We start from the raw sequence: 21,985 nt of genomic DNA on the forward strand, positions 1-21,985 counted from the left end.
TTTCATTTCAGGAGAAGAGAGGGAAGTTATGAGAAGCTCAAGGTATTGTGTAGAGTCTAATAGAAGAATAACAGTGAATGATAGTGGGTTGCTTATTTATTTTCTTATGTTAAATATTAAAAAAGTTAACTTTTCAGGCCCATTTCTGCTTTGTATATTTACTTGTTCCAGTGTATTGGTGTGTTTTCAGCAAAGGTGAATTTAGGCAGCTATTCTTCTGTTTGAGATAACCAAATGCATTGCAGTGAAAACTGGAATTGTTTGGTAGGCGTGATTGAAATCTTGGGGGGGAGGCCAGGAACATGTAGCTACGCTGGGGTTTGAATATTTAGAAAAAGCACAAGTACAGGCCTGCTCAGTTTTGGACTTGAGATTTTTGCTTAGTGACATTATTAACTAAACAGAACACCTCTACCTTGGAAGTATGTTTAAATATATCGTCGTCATGCTTCCTGTGCAGTTTATAAGACTATATAAAAATGACACAAACAGGGAATATTTCTAACATGAAGAATATCATTTGCAGGGGTACTTGGACATACTATTACACTCATTTTTTATTTTCTTAGCAAACAGCTAGGATAGTATTATGCTCATTTTAATGTATGCTATCACTATGTTATACCTGTAAGGTAGGACCATTTCTTATCCATAAACAGGCAGACTAGTTTCTCTTCAAGACTAGTTTTTAAGCAGTTACTTTACTGTCTAAACGATGCAGTTTCACTGGCTGTGTAACTACAGTTGTTACAATAAAACTTAAGAATACATTTTCTTTTTGATTAGTTGTCTTTATTTGAATAATTTCTTAAAACATGTATATTTGAGAGGTAAAAGAGATGAACATGTTTTCAACAAGAAATCCAAAGGCTGGAAAACATGCATTGGTTATTCATTAAATAGTACAGAAACAGTTTAGAAATTGTAAATTTTAATACGTGGTACATGAGCCAAGAGTTTAAAGGATCATTAGTGACAGAGAAAAGAGGTTAAGGGAACACACATATATATGTAACGTGTATTGTTCTAGTGTTTATAACTATATGCTGCTTATAAATCAAGTAAAATGGTTCGTATGAGCTATTCAACTGACATTTAATCAGTCTTAAACTGCTTTTCCCCCAAAGCTAAATTTGTGACCTTAACTTGGTGAAAGTCCTGTTTCAAAAAACAAAAAACCCAGAAACATATAACGCTTTGGGTTGGGCAGGGGGGGTATTAGAAATGTACTGCTACCTTTAACCTGCTAATTTTGTAGCTGTTCATCACATTGTAATAGCAAGTCTCGCATTACCAAGGTGAAAGATTTTTTTTCCCCTGTGTTCAGGAGAAAACTTCTCATTAAATCGTGACTTACATGGTTAATAGTGTGAAGCACGTGTGTTAATCTGCTGCCAATTAGTGGGCCACGTGAATTCTTTTCCTGATGGTCTCTACGGTTTTACTCTCCTCAGTGATAACAACTGTGACATCCCAAGTCTGCGTTCAGGAGAGGTGACCTGAAGCCAAGGGCTCTAACAAGAGTGCCCTGTCCCAGCCTGATGGCACAGGGCACGAGCGTAATGGAAACCTGCCTTATTCTTGATGAAATAGCCATTTAGCAGCTACGGTGCAATGGTGTAGTGCCTGCTGTCATGCTTTCAGATGCGGCTTAGCAACAGATGTAGGGTAAGGTCAGCAGCGTTGTTTGCTTGCTCGTGGTTTTGTTTGGTTGGTTTTGGTTTTGATCTGGGCAGCCAGCAGTATATCGCAGCGGCCTCGTGCTGTCGTTGGTACTGCTGCAGATCTAACAGTGCGACGGGCCGCTTGGGTTGTAGCTGGGATGGAAGTTGAGGTGGTCGTAGGTGGTGATGAAGTTGTCTGGGCCGGTGACGTGGCTCTTCTCCAGGGAGGTGTTGAGCCCGTTATTTCTGTACAGGCCACCCTGTGCCAGAGTATTCGAAAACGCGTGCGAGGTGACGTGGAAGGAGGTCTGCGAGAGCGAGAAAAGGGGAGGAAGATGTTGTTAAACGCCAACATCGGTAGCACCTGCCACACGCAGAAGTTTGGATGCAACGATGATGGCACTTCATCTGCTCCGGGGGGGCGTTGTTGCCAGGGGATGGTGCAGAGGCCAAAACTTTGAGGCGCTGTCCCCCAAACCCCCGGCTGAGCCCGGGGCAGGGGAGGGGTCCTCTCCCTCACCCCACACTCCTACCTACCGGCACCTCGTGCACCGTGGGGGCTTTGCTGCCGTAGACCCGGTTGGCGGTCCGGTACCGGGGGTGAGGCTCCGGCTGCCTGCGGGAAGAGAGCAGAGATGGGACCGGGGGTGCCGAGGGAGGGGGGGCGGTGTTGGAAAAACACCTCCGCGGGGTCCGCGCTCACCCGTAGCCACGGAAGCAGGCGGGCTGCTGGAAGCGGCCGGGCAGGCCGGGGCTGGTGCGGTAGAAGTCGCTGGTGCGGGGACCGGGGCTGCCCGCCGCCGCCGCCGTCGCCGGGCGGGACATGGGGAACGGGACGGGGCCGCTCGTTGCCCGGCGACGTGACGCTGCGGGCGGGCACCGATCGCTCCGCGCACCGAACCCCGTCCCCGCCCCGGGGAGGAGGGCACACGGGCCGGGCCCGGCCCCCGCTCCGCCGCTCAGGAAACGGAAGGCGCCGCTTGACCTTCCTCCTCCTCCTCCTCCTCCTGCTCGCCCTGCGGCCGCCGGGCACCGAGCATGGCGGTGCCGCGGCTCCTGCGGGCAGGTGAGCGGGTCTTTCCCTTCCTAGCCCGACCCGCCCGTGTGACACCCCCCCCCCCTTCCCCGTGTGACCCCCCTGCCGTGTTTCTCTCCCCGCAGCAGCCCCACGGCTCTACAGCAGCGTACCGGCCCCGGCGGCGGTGGCGGCCCAGCCCCGCGGTAAGTGCTGCCGCGCACCGGCCCCTTCCCTGGGGAAAAAGCGGGGGGGGGGTCCCCCGAGGCGGGCCCCTGCACCCCCGAAACCTGGGGCCGGGCGGTGAGCGGTGTCCTTGCTGGTATCGCCAGGCCCTTGTTGCAGTCAAGTGGCCGTGGGCGCATCAGGGTTCGTTCTCCAGTCCCGGCTCATCCCCTGCAAACGCAACAAGAGGAGACAATGATTTATTTTATTTTTTTTTCTTTCCTTCTCTTAGCTGTGGATGACAAGCTGCTGTCCGAGCCTCTCAGCCACCCCGACTTCTTCAACGTGAAGGAGCTCTTCTCACTGAAAGATCTCTTTGATGCTCGGGTGCACTTGGGGCACAAAAAGGGATGTCGGCATAGGTGAGTGACCCTGTTTCGCGATCCAGCGCTTGTTGACATCAGGAGTGTTTCCCTAGGCCGTGTCAGCCTTTGGGGGCTGCACTAGATGGGTCTGGGTCTGGAACTGCCCACACAGACCCGCATTTCTGCCTGGGCACAGTTACTGCCCTGCAAAAGTACAGGGACCCTGCTCAGATGGGCACTGAGCGGGGCGTGAGACCTGCAGCCCCCTGAGGCCAGGTAGGACAGATGCTGTGCACAAGGGTTCTCTGCAGAGAGCACCTCTGGAATCGGCTGGGAGTTGGAGTGTGGGAAGGGTTCGGTGGGGCCACGCCACGTTCAGAAACACTGCTTGATGCCCGTAGTACCCTGTCCCCGCGTCCCCTTGTGTCGCCCTCCCTCTACCACTGCAGGTTCATGGAGCCCTACATCTTCGGCTGCCGCCTGGATCAGGACATCATCGACTTGGATCAAACGATGCAGCACCTCCAGCTGGCCCTCAACTTCACCGCCCACATCGCCTACCGCAAGGGCATCATCCTCTTCATCAGCCGCAAACGCCAGTTCTGCCACCTGATCGAGAGCACAGCGCGGGAGTGCGGAGAGTACGCCCACACTCGTTACTGGCAGGGTGGCCTGCTCACCAACGCTCACATCCAGTTCGGGCCCGGCGTCCGCCTGCCCGACCTCCTCATCTTCCTCAACAGCCTCAACAACGTCTTTGAGCCCCACGTGGCCATCCGGGATGCCGCCAAGATGAACATCCCCACGGTGGGGGTGGTGGACACGAACTGCAACCCCTGTTTGATCACCTACCCCATCCCTGGGAACGACGACAGCCCCACTGCCATGGAGCTCTACTGCAAGCTCTTCAGGATGACCATCATCCGCGCCAAGGACAAGAGGAGGCAGAGTGAGGTCTTCAGCGAGCTGCGGAGCAAAGCGGAGGGCAATTAGAGCCCTAGGGACAGGCTCGGCCGTGCCCAGCAGCTTGGTGATGGGTGTCCTGCTTCGCTCCCGCGGGCGCTGCGGGACTGACCCTGCACCAAGAGCACCAGCTTTTGGCAGAGCTGGGCTGGTTGTGGAAGGGACCCCCGCCAGCTCTGCTGCAGCACAGAGATCCCGCGGCGGTCTCAGCTGCGGTGGGTGTCTAGCTCAAAATACAAATTGTCCGGAGCGATGCAAGGGGAGACGGAGCCAGGCCAGACCCGGCTCCTGTCCTTGTGTTTATCCCTGTTGCAAGGAGGTGCCTTGGTCCTGTGGCCTTCCAATTCCCGAGCTGTGACCTCACGTGAAACTGCTTGTATCTCACGCTTCTTCTTGACAAATAAAGGCCCCTGTGATCCTTTTTTCTTTCTTCCCTTGTGAAATGGGAAGGTACGGGGGAGTCTCTGGTAAATGTTTACAGTGATGGGATGGGGGGGTGAAGGGTGTCCCCAGGCTGGGGACCCTCAGAGCCTTGCAGACCAGGATGGTGTGGGGGGATGCGAGGCTCGCCAGTGCCGGTGGGTCACGGGGTTGGAGGGTCCCTGTTTTGTCCCAGCGTCCAACCTCTGCTGTCACCGTGGGGCGTAGGGGACCACAGGGTGCAGTGAGAAAAGGGAAATCCAGCCCCTAACACACCTTGTGTCTCTGGAGGAGGGCTCAGGGCAGTCCTGCAGCGTTGGGGGTCAGGCCCAGCGTGGGGAAGAGCTCTGGGCCAGGGGTCCCGGTCCCGGTGCGGGTCCCGATCCCCGGTCCCGGCACTGGCCGCTCCCTGCTCTGCGTCCTCCCACCCAACAGGGGGAGCTCGCCGGGAGCCGAGGCGCTGCGCGGATTGTCGCCGCGGCGCTTCCGCCCGCCCGCCGTATATAAGCGGAAGGCGGGGAAGAGGCCGCCCTTTCGGCTGGGCGCCCGGCCGGGTGAGGAGAGGCGGCGGCGGGTCTCTCTGCGGGGAGCGGGGCTGGCCTCTCCCTCGGTTCCGCTCCGTCCCGGCTGGGTGACGGGAGGGTCTCTGGTTCCCCTCCGGTGGGGGAGGCCGCAACCGCCCGGGGGTTGGGGAGATGCTTTCGCCCCCTCAAGCGGGGAGGCTTGGGCCGACGGGGCAGGCCTCGGGTGCGGGAAGCCGGTACCGGCCGAGGTAGGCCCCTTCTGGGCAGGGCTCCTGCCGCACTGACCGCCGGCTGCTCTCCCCAGGTCCTCCTTCCCGCGCCATGTTGCAGCGAAGTTTCTTGAAGGCGGCGGCGGCCGGTTCCTCTTCGCTTCTTCTCCCCCGTCGCTGAACGAGGGAAAGGTGCGGCGTGAGGACATGGCTGCGGACCGGCAGGACCCCCCCCCTCCGCTGTGCAGGAGGAGGAGGAAGGTGTGAGTGGAGGTACGGGTGGTTCCTGTGTCCAGCTGGGTGGGCTGCCTGCGTGTGAGCTGCTGGTCTTACTGATCTGGGTGACCCCCCCCAGGAAAATAGGGCTTTAGTCCCCAGTCTTGCCTGCTCCCCCTCCCCAGGTTTCTGGGCCTCAGACGGGACAAAACGTGCCCCGCACAGCCACATGGCTGGAGACGGTCAGGGAGAGACCCGTAGGTCCCCTGGGCCCCGTCTGGTGCTCAGTTTCCTTCAGGCACTGCAATGTTCAGTGTATGTTATAAACTGATGTATAGGAAGGTACTAGGATTAAGGTGAATAAGGCAAAGGGATGTGCTTCCAGTGAAGGAGGGGAGAAAATAGAGGGCTGCCACCTTTCCAGGTTTCGAGGGAAATGTTTGAGTAACTAAAGTGAAAATATTAAGCAAATTTTTTTTTTTCTTATATTTTAATCTTACGGTTTTCTGTGAAGTGGTGCAGTTCACAAAGAAGCTTGTTACACAATCAGCTGAGCACTTGTTATTAACTGCATTCTTCCTTTCTTCTTATTTGTCTCTCTTCAGCCTGGCAGAAGACAAAGGGTGACGTGAAAAAAGATTCTGTGCCTTGAAAAATGAAGGGTAAGTGGTGCTTAACACAGAGGCTGTCCAAGTAAGCTTCAGCCACCTTGGTAACTCTCTTAAGAGGTGTGTTACATTGACTATCTACACATGCACCAAATACCTTTGTAATACTACTCTCTGAGTAGGTGATATAATCTTGTTCTTATAAATACCTTTTAACTATCACCTTTTTCAGTCTTTGTGGGCTTTTTTTCAATCTGCCACAGGCGTTGCAAAGGTGGCTGCTGTGGCATCTTTGTGTCATTAGGTGGCAGAGAGAGACAGGCTATATTCTACGCTCGTTTGTTCTGAAACCCGTGAGCATTCAGAGTGATTGATAGCCTGACATAATTTATAAATAGGGTGGTTAATAGGAGACTCCTGAGAAACTAAGCCTTCCCTATTATTTTTTTTTAAATTGCCTTAAATGTGGGGCTGTACGTAATAGAACGGAAAGGTGTTCTGTTTGATCTGTAGTGGCTGTGCAGCAGAAAGGCTGTGCATGGCTTTCTGATTATTTAGCCTTGAAAACGGTAGGATCCTCTTGGTACATAGACTTGTATTACAACAGAATGAGTTGAAGTGATCTGTCTAAAGCCACATGGCAAGTTGGTGATGTCACTGGGAGCACATCCTGGGAGTTGCATGCTGCCAGCCCTGACCGTATTCCTCTCTGAAAGTAAAAATATGCCTGTGCTACGCATTTATTTCTTTACCTTCCCTCTCATACTGGGCCTTTCAAATTTCTGTTGTCAGTGAAACAATAAGCATATAACTAGGCTTTGAAGCATGTCTAAATATATAAAATAAATGGTGTATGTATCTTCCACTTCTTTTTCAGAGAAAGCCATGTGACACGGCGGATCGAGGAGGTCTTCTCAAAGACCTGAGGTGAGCAGCAGCGGATGCAAGTTCCCCTGTTAAATAGCTCCATGCCCCAAGTCGTGTTGCAGATGTGGCTGTAGTGCCATGTTTGTGTCATTAGGTGGCAGAGAAGAAAAGGCAATGTCTTTGCTAGTGCTCTGAAACCTGTGAGCACTCAGGAATGATGAACAACCTGACAATTATTTCTTGCTTTTCCTGGTTTTTTTCCTTTAATGTTAATCTTAAATCATGAAGGATGCACAGCTGTGGAGGGACAGGGTACAGAAGCTAGCCCTGTCCTTCAGTGTGGCAGACAGTCATTCTCTTAATGAATACCTTGTTTATGTGACAGATAAGAGATGTGACTGATTTTTCTGCCGCCATGTTCTATGTTTTAGAAGTGAAACTTTTATGGTTTACTGACACACTGTGTTAAAAGCTAATTCAGATTTCTCGCATATCATATCTTTTATTGTTATGGAGGAATGGGCAAACTCCAGCATTATTTATTCTAATAGTCCTGAGTCCTTGGAGATTTGCTCTCCTGACACGTTAATATCATTAGGGGTCAGAGATGAAGAGGCTTCCTGTGCCCGAAACTCGTTAACTGCTCAGAGATTAGTAGCTTGACAACGTTTCCATGTGTACCTCTTTCCAGAGAATCAGCGGAAGATGGAGTAATTTTAACTGCATCAGGGGAAGGTCCGTCCTTGTTTTTGCAAGGACAAATAGAAGCGACAGCTCTATTCTTGAATTCTATTTTTGCCTTCAACAATCCTTTATAGCCTGCAAGACATCCTTGCTGGCTGCCTGTTCTGTCTGTGAAAGGGCACCTCTTGAGTGTTGCAGGGTTTAGCATTACGTAGATACCAAGAATCACGCCAGGGAGTGGAGGAGACGGGGGGGAAAAAAGGCACTCGAGTTTGTTGTTTCCAACGTATTGGCATGATCTAGAAACAATTGGGTGTGGATTTAGCATGTGGAGAAAATTGCACCCTATTCCCAACACTAATAAAACACTCGGCCAACAGCATCTTGACTTCCAAGGGTGCTGACTAAGTTTTACCAGAAGATGCAATCGGCAGTCTTCTGAAATGCAGCTTTATAATCATGCTTGGTTTTGGGGTGGGGTGGGGAACAAAACAAATAAAACCCAACCCAACACTCCTTCCCCCAAAAAACCCAAACTGAAGGTCTTTTTCCTTCTTACAGTTACTTTTGAGAACAGGACTGATTTCTGGAACTTGCTTCAAATACTGAAGGTATGTATTACGTCACTTCTTGGAAATGTACCTAACCTCAATGCATTACCAAAGCAGTCAGTGTCTGGGTAGAAGTCCTTGGGTTGGTACATCTTGTCCTTCTGACTTCTTATGGGACACGGACAAATAAAACAAAGAATGCTACTAGTGCATACTTGCAGAAAGAACAAAAAATTCAGTATTTCTTCATCTTTTTTGCTGACAAACTTCTACTTCAGGTGGAGTGCTTTTTTAAAAGTTCTTCTAGACTAACTTTCAGTAAGTGCAGCAGTGGAATGCTTTCCCCTGCTCTTTCCAAGACAAGATCTAGCCTCCTTGTGCATCATGTTCTAGCTGGTAACACAGCAGACAAAAAGCAAAAATATAATTGAGCACAATGTGACTTTTTAGTTGGTTTCCGCTGTGTTTATGTGCTAGCATGATGGCAAAGGAACTTGACCCCCAAGGCAGTGATCTGCTAGGGAGAACAGGTATCAGTATATCCTAATAGCTTTGTGTGTCACTGTCCTTTCTCGGGTGATGTGGCACACATGAGCCTCTGCTGTGCCAGTGTTATTAAAACAAGTGATGAGAGAAGCTCTGGCTACACATAGATAGTATTGTGAAACTCTGAGAGGCTTTGCAGTGACTAATAGCTTGACAAACCTGGCAGTGCTAAATGGTGGAAAATGTCCTCATTAAATGGGCATTATGAGGGCCAAAGGTGCCATTAACCAAGCGGGTAGCTGCTGGCTGCAAAATGAGCCATTTAATTGGGAAAAGTTACTGCTACCAGCAGTGGCTTTGGAAAAGAATGCTAATAAGGTTGTTGGGGATATGGTTATGCAAAGAGGCATGCCTTAAGATGTGATTCTTCTATTTAAATTTCCTGACTTTCTTTTAACCCTGAAATACATATTTGAGTTTTTTCATCAGACTTTACTCGCATCAAGGGTCCTGTAGGGGTGGTGAGTGCCTAATGATTCTCTCTTTAGAACTTTACTGTGTGAGGCATAGGATAGGTATTAAAATTTTCCTAATAGCATTTGCTGTTAACTATCTTCCCAAGACTGAGCAGCCATCCCAGGCTATGAATATTGCTTTACTGAAAGAATTACCTGGCTGCCAGCTGTGGAAAAGATGAATATTTTGTATTAAAGTGGTTTTGAGAGAAATTAAAAATCTTACTGCACATTAACTTAGCCCTTCATCATTTAGAACTGGTTTATGTCATGGCTTTGAACGCTGGAATAAGCCCAGCTTTTCTTTCTCTGCACTATTAATAGTTTGCCTTTGCATTGAAGTTGGCAAACTCACCTTTGATTTTTAGGGACCCTAAGAGTGAAAGAGTAACCACGAGCAGGCTCCAGCTATCATGTCGTTAAATTATCACTTTCCTAGACTTGCCAGAGTGCACTGTGCTTAGCCAGAAGACTTTTTTCAAAACCTTTCTGATGTAGTGGCAAAGAACCTCTCCTAAAGTAGTCTCATTTATTAGTGCCATCTGCCTTCTGTCACTGCTTTAGGTCCTGATCCACATAAGTTTGTGGACACTTGGCTTCTGCTGACCACAGTGAATACAGCTAGTGTGAGTTAAGGTGTTCCTGTGGTTCTGGACTGAAGTAAATTGCTTTCTGAAGTTTACTTGTGAATCATGATAACTGAGCCCAGCTAATGACTTTCCTAAAATTTGGTTTCATTTTATGAAGCTTTTTTATTTCCTCTGAGTTGTGAAAATTCTTTGGACGGTCCCAAGACAAACCTGATGTAATTCTTCAATTAGCTGAAAATGTTGCCTCTGAAATGAAAAGCAATTCTCTGTCCCAACTAGCTGTAGTGCCTTAGCTCAGGTACTGTACCATAGTGAACAGCAGGACTCTGGATGGTATGGATTAATTAGCTGTTCTAGTATTGACACTTATTGCTAATTTTTGCTGGCTGTATTTGAAATTGTCTAACATACTGGGCTTTTTTTATTTGCAGATCGTGCCTTGAGTTTTAGAATTTCTAGCAAACGTGGCTACAGCAAAATAAATGGTTGGCAGTGTCTGCATTTGAAGATTCCTGAAACTTCATCTTTTCTCACACATGGGTTTCAAGCACACTACAGCCAAAGTGCATGCGATGCAGCTTGTGGTTCTGAATGTTTGCTGTAACCTGGGTACTCAACTGTCTGTCTAAAAAAAATTACAGCTGTTCTGTTCCAAGTGTCCCTTCTGCTTTTGCTGTACTCCTGTTGCATAGCCGTAGGAGTTGCAATCTTGCCCTTCTCCCAGTCATCTCGGCTCATATTCTAAAAGCACTGTTGTTTCAATCTGTGTTTTCCCTACATGGTTAAGAAGGATTTAAAAAAAAAAAACCAAACAAACCTAAATAAAGATGCCACCTACAATAAGTCTGAAATAATTATGTTTGTGTATTTGTAGCACCGCAAGTAGTATTAATTTTTAACCATTTTAGGATTTAAGACTTTTATTTGTGGATATGAGAGCTGGGATGGTTTTTTTACTTTAAACAATGAAAGGTAGAAGTCTTGCTGCTTACCTCCTGTGCTGCTAAAGCAGCAGCTTCTGGTGAGATCAGGTTGTCAGTCTTTCAGTGTTCTGGCTTTTCCTCTTTTTCCAGCTAATGTGGGAAATTTGGAGACAGCATGAGTGTAAAATAGCTTTGCCTTTAGTCATTTTTCTCCCATATTGCAGTGTAGCTTGTAAACCATAAGCACGTGTCTGAAAACACTTGTGCTTTTTATTAGTGATGAACAGAACTTGGTGCTCTTGGGGTGTGTGAGTCGTAAGTGATGCCTGGAGTGTCCACTGCTGTTGCTGGGGTGTGCAGATTAATAATGTGGTAATGTGACAGTTCTTGTCAGAAGTGTCTTTGTTTGAATAAAGCTGTTTGGCTAGTTCTTTAAAGTACAGGGGCTGTCTTTCTCCTTGAACATCATTCTGTGGATAAGCAAGGAACATGGTTGTTTCCCTCTCTTCTAGGTGCTTACCTGCTGTTTTATCTAATACTGCTTTTGGGGATGGGAGCAGTGGGGATTAAGTGTAGTGGGAATGCTGCTTACCTGGACAAAATTTACTAGTAAATTACAAATGGAGAGAGGAGGGTGAAAAATGGCTTTCCTGAAAATCTGAGGAGAGTATATGGCATGGTTGTTAGGTTCCTTTTTCTAATAGCAGAAGAAAATTAATTTGTCAGTGGAGCTGGTTGCCATGGGAATGCAGGACAATAGACGAGGAGCTGGGGTGGCTGCATGGAGCCTCATTACTGAATTCCAGTCCTCGCCTTTGCTTTCCACCAAACACTCCGTGCAGGTGAACCTGCACCTGCACACACCAGTGCTGTGCCTGGAGGTGGGGCTTTGACCACCTCTGGACTGCTCGTACTGAATTAAGGGTGACTTCGAGGGGCTGAGGAACTTGCCACCCTTCAAACACAGAAACCTTAAAAATGCTCAACCTTCCCACAGATGAGTTATGTTGCGAAGCCAGCTCCTCTGCGGGAAGTGAGCTACGCTGACTCCCTGCTAGATTTAGAGCACTGTTGACACTGAAACATTTCCTCCATAAATAATACTGAGAGGTAATGATGATCCTATAGAACTAATAGAAGGAAATACTGGTATCTCTCCTCCAAAGGCCTCATAAATTTGCAGCCATGACACCACCGATTGCCTTCACAGGCTATATATACTGCCAGATGTATTTTTTTCTTGGTGATTGTACTTCAGATACACGCTCCACTTCACTAAGCAATTGTTGGCAAGAGCACTGGCATACGGTCCATCAGCAGGAATACAATTGTGCTGGGAACACAGCAAGCTCAGGGTAGTTTACATACTCTACCCATAGTTTTAAAAGGTTGCTATAATTGAGTATTTAAAGGGAACGGACTATATTTGGAGACCTGGTAGTATTTACACAGTCAAACAAATGTCTTGAAACCAGCTGAAAGCTTGCCTGGAAATTCATTTTAATAATGAGAAGCACTGGATTATTCTGGTATTAATCTTTAACCTCGGCAGTGCAAACCCAGCTTAGTTTTAGGAGAATTAAACTGAGAGGTTGGCTTATCCCTGCTCTAAGTATTGTGCGAAGTACCACACGGAACACAAACGTTAACCGGTCAGGACTGTTCATGTTTAGCCCTTTTTCTTGGCCCTAGATGCTTCGGAAGCCAACACGTGAGAGGGAATGCCCTGTGCTGCCAATTTCAGACTGTGAACAGGAGCAGCTGGGTGGGAGCCTCACACAAGCCATCACATCACCGTCTGGGGTCAGGCACTTAAAAAAGGAGTGAAAGAATTGCCAGGATTCTCCACTGTGGAAAAGACAGCTTATCTGCTTCCTAAATTACAGCTGGATCTGACAGTAGATGACTCAAACACTTAAGGAGAGATTTTTGAATACGGAAATCTACCTTTTTCTCCGTTTTAGATCACAAGCAAGCTGGTTACTTAAAAGGCTGCTGTTTCGCTATTAATGTACTGGTGTGATTCACGTAAAAGCTATTTATTTACATCAGAGACGTTCATCAAAAGATGTGACAAGTACAGCATGAATGATTCATTCTCATCGCTCTGCACTGCTTTCCTGTTAATCAAGAAACAGTTAGATGCATCCAGCTGGGCTCCGCTTCCTTATCGCTTTCCGTGCCATCTTCTTCCCCCAAGCCCGTTCAGCCCAGCTCCTGCTGTCCCAGCTCTGCAGCACGCTCTTGCCGACTGTATCGTTGATCCTGCTGGGCGGTGGAAGTCATGATGCTTGGTTTTCCATGAAGGAGAAGGGGCTGCAGCTATGCTGAACTCCCTGTGCAGGGTGGGTTTTTTTTCCTGTGGGGGAGAGGATGGAGAAACAGGCCTTCAAACCTTGGACTTTACTCCAAGATTGCAGATTCTAAACTCCAGGGCCGTGCTTCCCCCGTTAGGAATATTTGGTGTTTGAAATCTTCTTCCAGAGCAAGGTCTTGAGGTTGTTCAGCACGAGGGAGTGGTGCACTTCCATCTGGCTGGCCAGGCCACTGAGGGTCATGCAAGTTCGGAGCTGTTTCTGCAGCTCTTCTTTCAGCTCCAGCGGTGCTCCGTACAGCAAGTAGTCCTGCAGCAACCCACAGACCTTCGCCAGGTTGGGCTGCACCACGTCGCTTTTGCACTGCTTCATGAGTTTGTCGCATGTCGCCATGCAGTCCTTCCCGTAGGTGCAGTCCACGTTCTGCTCACAGTGACGTCCCTTGAGGAAACCCCTGATTGTCATCTCTGTTGCCACCTTCCTCAGGTTGACCATTTTGAAGTCGTATTTGTCGTTGTAGCCCACATTCTTAAAGCTGGTCTCACAGATGTAGAAGTTCCCGTAGGTCCCGTGGAATATCTCCTCCACGAACTCCAGAAGGCCGATGGCGATCTTTGCCCGCCGGGGCCACGCTGGTGCAAACCACTGGTGGATGATTTGGTGGACGACTGAAGGCAGCAGTGACTGGAGGAAGGGGGGGACATCCACTCCATAGAGGGAGGTGTGGGGGATCTTCTCGGTGACGTAGAGGTCCCCGCAGTGCCCCAGCAGCTTGGACGTGTGCTCTTTCTCATGCAAGGACAGCATTAGAAGAAACTCATTGAGCTGAAGTAGCGCCCAGATGGATTTGGCCTCTGCTAAAGACACTTTCCCATCCCGGTTCACATCTGCTGTGGTGATGATCCGGCTCACCAAGGCTGCAAGAGAAGGCTGATCTCCCAGCTTGGACTGTGAACAGAACAAGAAGTGGCATCAGACCCTTGCAGCTCTCTCTGGGCTTCGTATCACAAAACTGAACTGGAGAACCAAAGAACTGAGCTTGGGAGAGGATGAAACGGCCACCATGCTCGAGCAAATTCAGTGCCATACCATTGTGTATGGTTGGATGGATTCAGCTCCAGCAGAATTTTACCAGCTTTGGGGCTGCTCTAGACCCAGATGGGAGCAAGCTTTTGAGAGCAAAGACTGGGCAGTGCTGCTGTCCCACCGCTGCAGCAGAAGCCCTGCACAGGGGTAACTGCTTCAGCGGTGCCGGCACTGCCAGGGCTGCCCGTGGGCTTGTGAATAAGCTCTGCCCAGCACAGATGCCACCCACAGCCTCGGTAGAGTGGCCTCCAGGGTTGCTGCTACTAAAATCTTGCAAATAATTTCTGCGTGGGAATGAAGGTTTTTCTCGGCTAATGCAGCACTTGCTCTACAGAACACAATAAGGAGCCCTGCCCAGCACCCAGCAGCTGATGGGGGAGCATGTACCAGAGGAGCTCTTGTTTAAGGGGAAGGAAAGATGCATTTAGTCTTTCTGAATCATGAGTGGCATCCCAGGCCCACAGGATCCCAGAGGTACCCTCCACACTGACCTTCAGGAAGTTGAGGAGCATTTCTTTGAACTCATCCATTGATGTCCCTCGTGTCGGTTTGTCAAAGAGGACCACGTCCCTCTTGGGCACAGAGTCTGGGTGACTGTCTGCCTTCAAGGCTTCTTCAATGCCACATTTGATGATCACCTCCCTCTCCCTCCAGAGCCCACTGTAAACCTACAGCAAAGGAGAGGGGATATGGCCAAGACAGGAGAAAAAAAAGAGCAAGTGCAGAGAACTAGTTTCTGGTTTGGTTCAGGATGGGTGCCAGGGATGGGGTGAGGAGTAGACGTGCAGGGAGGAGGACATTTCCCGGGTTTGGTGCTTGCACCCATTCCCTGCTGTGCAGTGGTTTCCCCGGCGGGGCAGAGACCTACCTGCTGGGTGGGAGAGGAGGAGAGGCAGTGCTGGAAGAGGAGGCTGCGCTCCTCACACAGGTCTTTGCACGTGGAGCCAGAAATGATTCCTTTCTTGTACTGGTCACACTGGAGAGGGGAAGGCAGAGAGAGAAGCTCAGCAGGGGCAGCTCCCCGTTCATCCAAAGAAGTCCAACAGATCGAGGCACATTCCCACAGCTTATGATCTGCGGCACCCCAAGCACACGCGCTGGGGGCGTGCAAGTCCCCCCCAGCCTCCCATGCTGCGGCCAGCCCTGCTCCCGTCACCTGCCGTGCCCAAACTCCTCAAGCCCCGTTCCTGCAGCAGGGCTGGGGCCAGCACTTTGGTTTTTCAATTTACCGTGAATAAGCTCTGCCCAGCACAGATCATCAATGCCACTGCGTCCCCAGTGAGCCCATTTCCTCTGAGTTCATGTGAGTCTCTTATGCAAGAGAAAAACACCCCTTAAAAGAGGCACATCTGATTGCAAACCCACCTAGGCTGCTTGGAGGCAAGAACAGTATCTCTAGTTGTCGACCATTTCTTTCCTTCCTGGGATTCCAAGGTCCTCAAGCACAGAGGGGCTGCTCAGGGTCACCACCCCCATATCACTTTGGCCTTGGATTTGGCAGCCCGCAGGGTGCCACCAGCTGCAGGGCACACGGACCATGCCAGCACAGCATTCAGCTGCCTTCGGGCGACATCTGCACCTTGGCAGCCATTTCGGCCAGTTTGGGGTGTCTGGGGGAGACGGGAACGCCTGGCGCGCTCAGACTTTCGTTGGGGAGCTGTAGTGCCAGTTCCTCAGAGTCCAACCCCTTCCAGCACCCCCAAACTCCCCACTCTGTCTTCCAAAGAAATCCCAGCCCAAAATCTTCTCTGCTCGAAGACCCAAAGATTTCTACTAGCCCCAGAGCAAGGACTTTAATGGGGGAGACACGGAGAGAGGAGCATGTAGGAGCAGCTGGGGCTGAGCCCCAGCCAAACGGGCGGCAGCTGTGGGCAGAGCTCCCGTCTGCAGGCAGGGCCCTTTGGGTGCCTTGGGCAAGGTGGGGTTGGGCTGGCAGGGACCCCCCTCCCCAAACTGCTGGAGGGACCCCAGGGGAATTTGCTCCTGAGTGCTCCCGCTGTCCAGGGCGTTAGGGGAACTGCCAGGGCCGGAGGAAAGGGCAGCGTGGGGCTGGGTGAGGATGAGGATGCATGGGCTTAGCGGAGCAGCAGCCCCTGCTGTAAAAATGGGCTGGCTCCGGTCCAGGCGGTGGCAGAGACAGGGACAGACGGTGGCTCTGATCCACAAGCAGGATGGCTGGGTCGGGAGAGCTGGAGGCATCCCTGGGCAGGAGAGGCTGCAGCTTCTCAGCGAGGGCACAACAGCCTCAGGGCTGAAAACAGGAGCTGCAGAAATTCACTGCATCTTTTCCCTGGGTTTTTTTTTCCCCGACATGGATGGGAATTAACCCTTGGACCTGCTCACAGGGGAAACGGCCAGATGCGGCATTTTAAACCCCAAGCTCAGAGCAGGAATTAGAGCCTGGGACCCTGTGGTCAGAGTCATGCAGAAAATCAAATTAAACGATCGTCGCTGTTGTTATGGCAATTCCTGCCTCCCTTCTGTGCTGAAGGATTGATGAACGAGGCATTTTCAGACAGAGCCTGGCGTCCCCCTCCTCACCTAGGCTAGGCAGGTGACCTGCTCCCCTGCCATGGGGCTCACACCGCAGTCCCAGAGGAGCCTCACTTGGCTGCCAGCCCTGGGGATGCTGTGGGGAGCAGGCTGCACCCCACCGCAAACCCCAGGCAGGGGCAAAACGCATCAAGCCAAGCTCTCACGAGGGGCCTGCTCTTTGTGCATTCTGCTGCTTTCTTTAGGGCATGCCAGCAGTTACAGATAGGCACCCGTGGCCTGGCTGCTCCCCTTTTTTCAATAGCTCTGGGGAGGTCGGGGGTGCTGGCGCGATGCTCTCCCTGCCCGCAGATCCTGCTCTGACATTGCAACTTCATCTCCACAGACATTAATCTGCCCACGTCTGTCTGGCCTGGCCTGGCCTGCTTCCCTCCGACATCTCATTAAATTGTTTCGCCATCGCCCTGGCAGGATAAGGTCACCTCTCCCGCTCCGAGCTCCGCGTGATGCCGGGGAATCAGCTGCCAGGAGGGCTCCTCGGCCCAGCTCTAGTGCAGGATGCTGCCCCGGCGCTGCCTGCCCGGCTGCAAGGCACGGCACAGGGCTTGGGGGGGCTGGAAATTGGGCTCCTGCAGCCCCGCTCACCCCGGTACCCCAAACTGGGACCAGCACGGCCACGAAGACTGCTGGCCACCACTCACGATTATCATCCGGCAGACGTGGCCGCGGCAGAGCTCGGAGTAGGACGAGTAATGCATGTATGCCACCCAGCTGCCCACGAAGATGCCCAGCCACACCACCAGCAGGTATTTCACCTTGATGCCCGGGAGGCGACTCTGGAAGGAAAAGAAAACGCTGGTGAAGGCCAGGGCTCTGCACGGGTTGGCGGTGGCTGGACAAGGACGACTTCTTTTATACAAACCAACCTGCGCGCTGGTGAAACCTTCAGCCTTTTTTATATATATTCACCAGTCTATTATGCAACTCCTGCTGCAAGTAGGTCACTTAAAATTCCCTAAAAGCAGGGAGATTACAGCGTTGGGCTGCGAGGAGCTGGATGCCGCGCATCCCCGTGCCTGGGAGCTGCAGCTGCGTGTGCCCGCTCTCCTGCCAGTGCAAGGAGAGAGCCCGCTGCCCTCTGCAACCCCTGGGCTCACCGTCGGGGCTGCAAGAGGCTCTGCTCCTGCCCGGGGAGACCCTTCTCAGCAGACCCCCCCTTGCACAGCCCCATGGACATGGGAGGCTGCCACTGCCAGCTCCCGTGTGGGAGCGGGCGAGTAACAAACCTGGAAGCGCATGGGTAATACTCCGTGCAAACAGCTCAGAGGCTCGCAGCGTGATTTTGTTTTCCTGGCTTCGTTTCTTCCCCTCTGACCCTGCAATAGCAGCTCTGCTGTCATCTGGCCTCCCTGCAATATAAGTTGTTTACCTGACCTGTATAACATGGTGCAGATCCCTGGCAGTTCCTAAGGGCAGGGAGTTAATCCTTGCGTCAAACACCCCATTCCCTCCAGTTTCTATAGATAATTCCTGCTTCACAGCAGGCCAAGAGAGCCCTTGGCCAGTGGCCACCTCCAAACCCTCCTCTCTCCTTGCATTGCATAAGCCGGTGAGACCATGACCTGCTGCTGGGATAGGGCTGGATCTGAGCGGATGCAGCACCGTTACAACCTGCCAGGGATCCTCGCTTTAGTCTTGTAGCCCAAAACTGCTCCCACCTCCAAAATGCCTCCCCCCTGGCCCCTCGCCAAGCACCGTAAGGGTTTTGCCCCATGGATGGCAGTAACCAGAGGTGGTGGAGCCTCCTGCCCTCCTGAAGCACCGGCTGCAGCCAGCGGCTCAGCTCGCCCCGGACCCAATGAACAGAATTCACAGGAATCAGCAGGCAAGGGTGAAAGCAGGCAGGTCTGCCTCAAGATCATGACATTTTGCATGTTAATTGGAAATGCCGAAGTGTGAAGCAGGCCACGATGCCCGGTCTGCTTGTCGAGCAATGGCACCGCTAAATAACACCTGTTAAAGAGAACCTGACCATGGCAAGGACTTCGCAAAGGCAAAGGATGGGTGGCTGCTCCTGTGAGCTGAAAACCAGCTCAAGTCCCTGAAGTCAGACATACACCACTGCAACCAGTAAGATCCTCACCAACACAGCAGCCCCCCAAAAACTGCCCAGTGGTGGGGACATGACCCACCAGGTCCCCTGCCCTCAGCAAAGGGGCCCTTTCCACAGACTTCCAACTAGAGACACATCTTGGGGCAGCAAAGCCCTGGAATGGCCAAAATGTCCCTTTTTGCTTATTCAGACCTAAAACCCCTCACGTTCCTGGGGCAGAAGGGGGGGGTCAGGACTGCGACCTCAGCATGGCATAGGGAGCACTGGCTTCATCGTCCCCTAAATGGCAGAAAGAAACGTGGAGGTGGGGGATGCATTGCAACAAGATATTCCACTGGGCTTTGGTAGTATTTTGGATTCATAGCTGGTGCTGAGGTTTCCTCCAGGGGCTCAATCTCAGGGGATGGGGGGCTTCCCTGCCCGCTGCCTTCCCTGCCCACCGCCTTGGCTGGCAGTCTGTGCCAAAGGGCGTTATCCTTCGGTTGTGTGAGTTGCTGTGTTTAGTTTTAGGGTGACTCTGGGGGACTGGGAAGTGACTTTGGGCTGGAGCTGACTTCAAAGGCAAAATGGATGCAGCATCACAAAATCCTGCTCCATCCCCGCTGCTCCCTTGCAGCACTCTGGGAACATGGGGGTTGTTTCACGGTGGGTCCCAGCAGTGGGGACCATGCCAGAGCCAGTGTGCTCCCAGGGGCGGCTTGGCGTGGCTGTCACCCCCCCTCCCGTGGGGTATCTGTGCAGGTGATCCTGGTGCAAGGGCTACCCCTAGCTCCCACCCATCCTCGCTCTGCGCCCAGCTTCGCCCTCCCTGACAGACCCAGTCCCCAGCCCCTGCCCACCACCGTGGCCCCACGCAACCGCTCCTCAGGCCTTTTGTCTTGGAAGAAGACAGCTTGCGGGGGCAGCTCAGCAGCCAACTGCCCATCTCCCCTGGGAGCAAAGCTGCAGCACCTATCCAGCTCTTGGCTGTCCTGGGGACCCACAAAACCACCTCTCTAAAGGCTCCCCTCGACCACGCAGCCCTTCCCGCACCCAGTGAGCCCAGGGCTTTGCTCCAGCTCTGCACCCACCTCCTGCCAGCACCCTCTGCCCACCAGATATCCCCTCCCGTGTCCCCCCTTCTCCCTTCCAGCAGGTTGACCTCTCTGGTCCAGGACCTTCACCAGAGTCAAGGTTTCTCATCCCACGGCTGCAGAGAAAACACCCAGGACAGCATCCCCGGCCCCGTCACCGTTGGTTCCCCAAGCGCTGAGACAGATCCCCAGCACCCCCCACCTCCCTCCCTCCCCCTGCCAGCTCAGGGATGGGAAGAAGGGGGAAAAAAAGCAGAAAGGAAAAGAGGGAAGGAGTCATCCCTGCCCTGCACTGCTGCATCGGCTTCTCCATTCACCGATGCGGACTGATGGATGGGGCTGCCCTGGTGCCCCCCCCCCCCCGCAGCACCGCGGAGCGGCTTATGCAACCGCCTGCGGCTCCCGGTGCCGGTCCAGGTTCCCCCCGGGTGCCGGTCCAGGTTCTCCCCCCCCCCGTACCGCTCCCCGACCCCCCCCCAGCCTCCTTCGCCCCGGACCGCGGCGGAGCATCCCTTTGTGCACGGCCGGTGCCAGGATGCGGAGACGGGCATCACCGACCCCCCCCCCAAAACCGGACCACCGCCCCCCCCGGTACCTGCAGGCCCTTGGAGAGGGGACAGAACAGCACCAGATGCACCAGCCGCCGGATCCTCCGCATGCTGCGGTCGCCCCGCGGCCGCGGGCCTCAAGCTCCGGGGGGCATGGCCGGGCTGCCGCGGCCCCCGCTTCGCCACCGGGTGCCGGGGTTTGGGGGGGGGGGGGGACGACGACACACGGACACGACACACACAGAGCGGGATTTGGTGGGAGGGGGGAGGCGGGGGCCGAGCCGTGCCGCCTGCTCGTACCGCCGCAGCGCGCCCGGCCCGGCCCGGCGCGGCTCAGCGCGGCTCCGCCCGGCTCGGCGCGGGGCGGCGCACGCAGCTCCGCCGCAGCTCGGGGAGGAGGGGGGCTGCCGCCGGCATCGGGTCGGATCGGCTGGGTTCGGCTGGGCTCGGCTCGGCTGGGTTCGGCCGGGTTCGGCTGGGTTCGGCCAGGTTCGGCTGGGCTCGGCCGGGTTCGGCTGGGCTCGGCTCGGCTGGGTTCGGCCGGGTTCGGCTGGGTTCGGCCAGGTTCGGCTGGGCTCGGCCGGGTTCGGCCGGGCTCGGCCGGGCTCGGCCGGGCTCGGCTCGTCACGGCCCCGCGGTATCAGTCCTCACCCCAGCCGTCCCGGGAGGATCGCATCCCCACCGGGTCAACCCAGTTCCAGGGTTCCCCATTTTATAGGGATCCTAAGCCGGCATCCCAGCCCACAGCCCCGCTGTTTCTCCCCCACACGGGGATCTCGGCCCCAGGTTCATCCCACCGTCCCTGGGGTCCCACGTAGGGTCCCCCAGCCCCGGGGGCCGGTTGCTGACCCTGGCAGAGCGGGGGTTCATGCAAAAGCCGATCGCCCTTGGCCCTCAGCACTCGCAGCAGCTCAGGTTTTATTTAAAGCTAGTTCGGGTGGCAGCCTGGAAAAGCCCCCCCCCGGTCTGCAGCCGGTGACCTACGAGCACGGCCGGGGGGCTGCATCCCCCCCAAAACCCCAGGGCTGAGACCGGCCATGGCCCCTGCTCGTTCGCCTCTTCGCCGTCTCCCTTCTCAATCTCGCAGCGGCTGTCCCCCCTGTTTGCGTTGCTTCTGGGCAGGGAAACCTCAAGGCAAGACAGGGGCTGCTTTGTGTCCGGCACCGAGGGACAGCCTCTCATCCAGGGGGGCTGCAGTATACGTAGGCAAGCTAGAGCAAGGGGGAAAGAGAGACAAAAATATGATGGAAAATGGTCTGGGAGGGTCAGTCACGAGGCCGTTGTTTAAGATAATTCCCCGCTCGCTGTTAGTAAGTCTTCGGACGATCCATTTGTCCCCTTTTCGTGGTTCAGATTGCTTCCTTCCATTTGAATTGGGCTTAAAATGACCTTTGAAAACAAGCTGGTCGCTTCGTACCCAGCGGTTCCTACTCGGTGTCGAGCACCAGGTGCCCAAGGACTAACGAGCAAAAGCCTTTGCTGGCCTAATCTGAACAGCGGTGATAAATAATGAGCATCACAACAAAACCGAACCAAAACACCCCAAATCCTGCGGCTTGTTTGCTGCCTTCTTTTAACATCGAGGAGATCCC

The 21,985-nt window shown here is 52.9% G+C and overlaps 3 protein-coding genes, 1 long non-coding RNA gene and 2 other non-coding genes across 9 annotated transcripts; 4 read left to right on the forward strand and 2 right to left on the reverse strand.

Moving 5' to 3' along the window:
- Window positions 1-744: 744 nt before the first annotated feature.
- On the reverse strand, window positions 745-2,629 carry PIERCE1 (piercer of microtubule wall 1). The gene is made up of 3 exons (XM_069771079.1): window positions 2,368-2,629; window positions 2,202-2,280; window positions 745-1,972 (listed from the first exon to the last, which is right to left on the reverse strand). Exons 1-3 carry the CDS (start codon window positions 2,487-2,489, stop codon window positions 1,787-1,789), a joined length of 387 nt encoding a protein of 128 aa, XP_069627180.1. The 5' UTR covers window positions 2,490-2,629; the 3' UTR covers window positions 745-1,786.
- Window positions 2,588-4,593, forward strand: MRPS2 (mitochondrial ribosomal protein S2). 2 transcript variants are annotated; one of them, XM_069771077.1, is made up of 4 exons: window positions 2,588-2,730; window positions 2,826-2,885; window positions 3,137-3,266; window positions 3,659-4,593. In XM_069771077.1, the coding sequence occupies exons 1-4, from the start codon at window positions 2,703-2,705 to the stop codon at window positions 4,200-4,202; spliced, it is 762 nt and encodes a 253-aa protein (XP_069627178.1). In that variant the 5' UTR covers window positions 2,588-2,702; the 3' UTR covers window positions 4,203-4,593. The 2 variants fall into 2 exon arrangements, with proteins under 2 accessions (XP_069627178.1, XP_069627179.1); XM_069771078.1 differs by lacking the exon at window positions 2,826-2,885 and having other exon boundaries at window positions 2,688-2,730.
- Window positions 4,594-5,086: 493 nt separating this feature from the next.
- Window positions 5,087-11,205, forward strand: LOC104318131 (uncharacterized). 2 transcript variants are annotated; one of them, XR_011322264.1, is made up of 6 exons: window positions 5,087-5,146; window positions 5,421-5,598; window positions 6,147-6,203; window positions 7,027-7,076; window positions 8,262-8,311; window positions 10,274-11,205. It is a non-coding gene; the product is annotated as an uncharacterized lncRNA (long non-coding RNA). The 2 variants fall into 2 exon arrangements; XR_011322263.1 differs by lacking the exon at window positions 5,087-5,146 and having other exon boundaries at window positions 5,173-5,598.
- Window positions 6,403-6,535, forward strand: LOC138682222 (small nucleolar RNA SNORA17). Its single transcript, XR_011322381.1, has one exon. It is a non-coding gene; the product is annotated as a small nucleolar RNA SNORA17 (small nucleolar RNA).
- Window positions 7,117-7,250, forward strand: LOC138682223 (small nucleolar RNA SNORA17). Its single transcript, XR_011322382.1, has one exon. It is a non-coding gene; the product is annotated as a small nucleolar RNA SNORA17 (small nucleolar RNA).
- Window positions 11,206-12,788: 1,583 nt separating the features above from the next.
- On the reverse strand, window positions 12,789-20,603 carry DIPK1B (divergent protein kinase domain 1B). Of its 2 annotated transcripts, XM_069771080.1 has the most exons (6): window positions 20,441-20,603; window positions 17,946-18,068; window positions 17,361-17,495; window positions 15,035-15,142; window positions 14,658-14,834; window positions 12,789-14,028 (listed from the first exon to the last, which is right to left on the reverse strand). In XM_069771080.1, exons 1-6 carry the CDS (start codon window positions 20,501-20,503, stop codon window positions 13,216-13,218), a joined length of 1,419 nt encoding a protein of 472 aa, XP_069627181.1. In that variant the 5' UTR covers window positions 20,504-20,603; the 3' UTR covers window positions 12,789-13,215. The 2 variants fall into 2 exon arrangements, with proteins under 2 accessions (XP_069627181.1, XP_069627183.1); XM_069771082.1 differs by lacking the exon at window positions 17,946-18,068.
- Window positions 20,604-21,985: the final 1,382 nt, after the last annotated feature.

Source organism: Haliaeetus albicilla, chromosome 26 (assembly GCF_947461875.1).
Source record: "Haliaeetus albicilla chromosome 26, bHalAlb1.1, whole genome shotgun sequence".
In the NCBI taxonomy this organism is placed as follows: Eukaryota; Metazoa; Chordata; class Aves; order Accipitriformes; family Accipitridae; genus Haliaeetus; species Haliaeetus albicilla.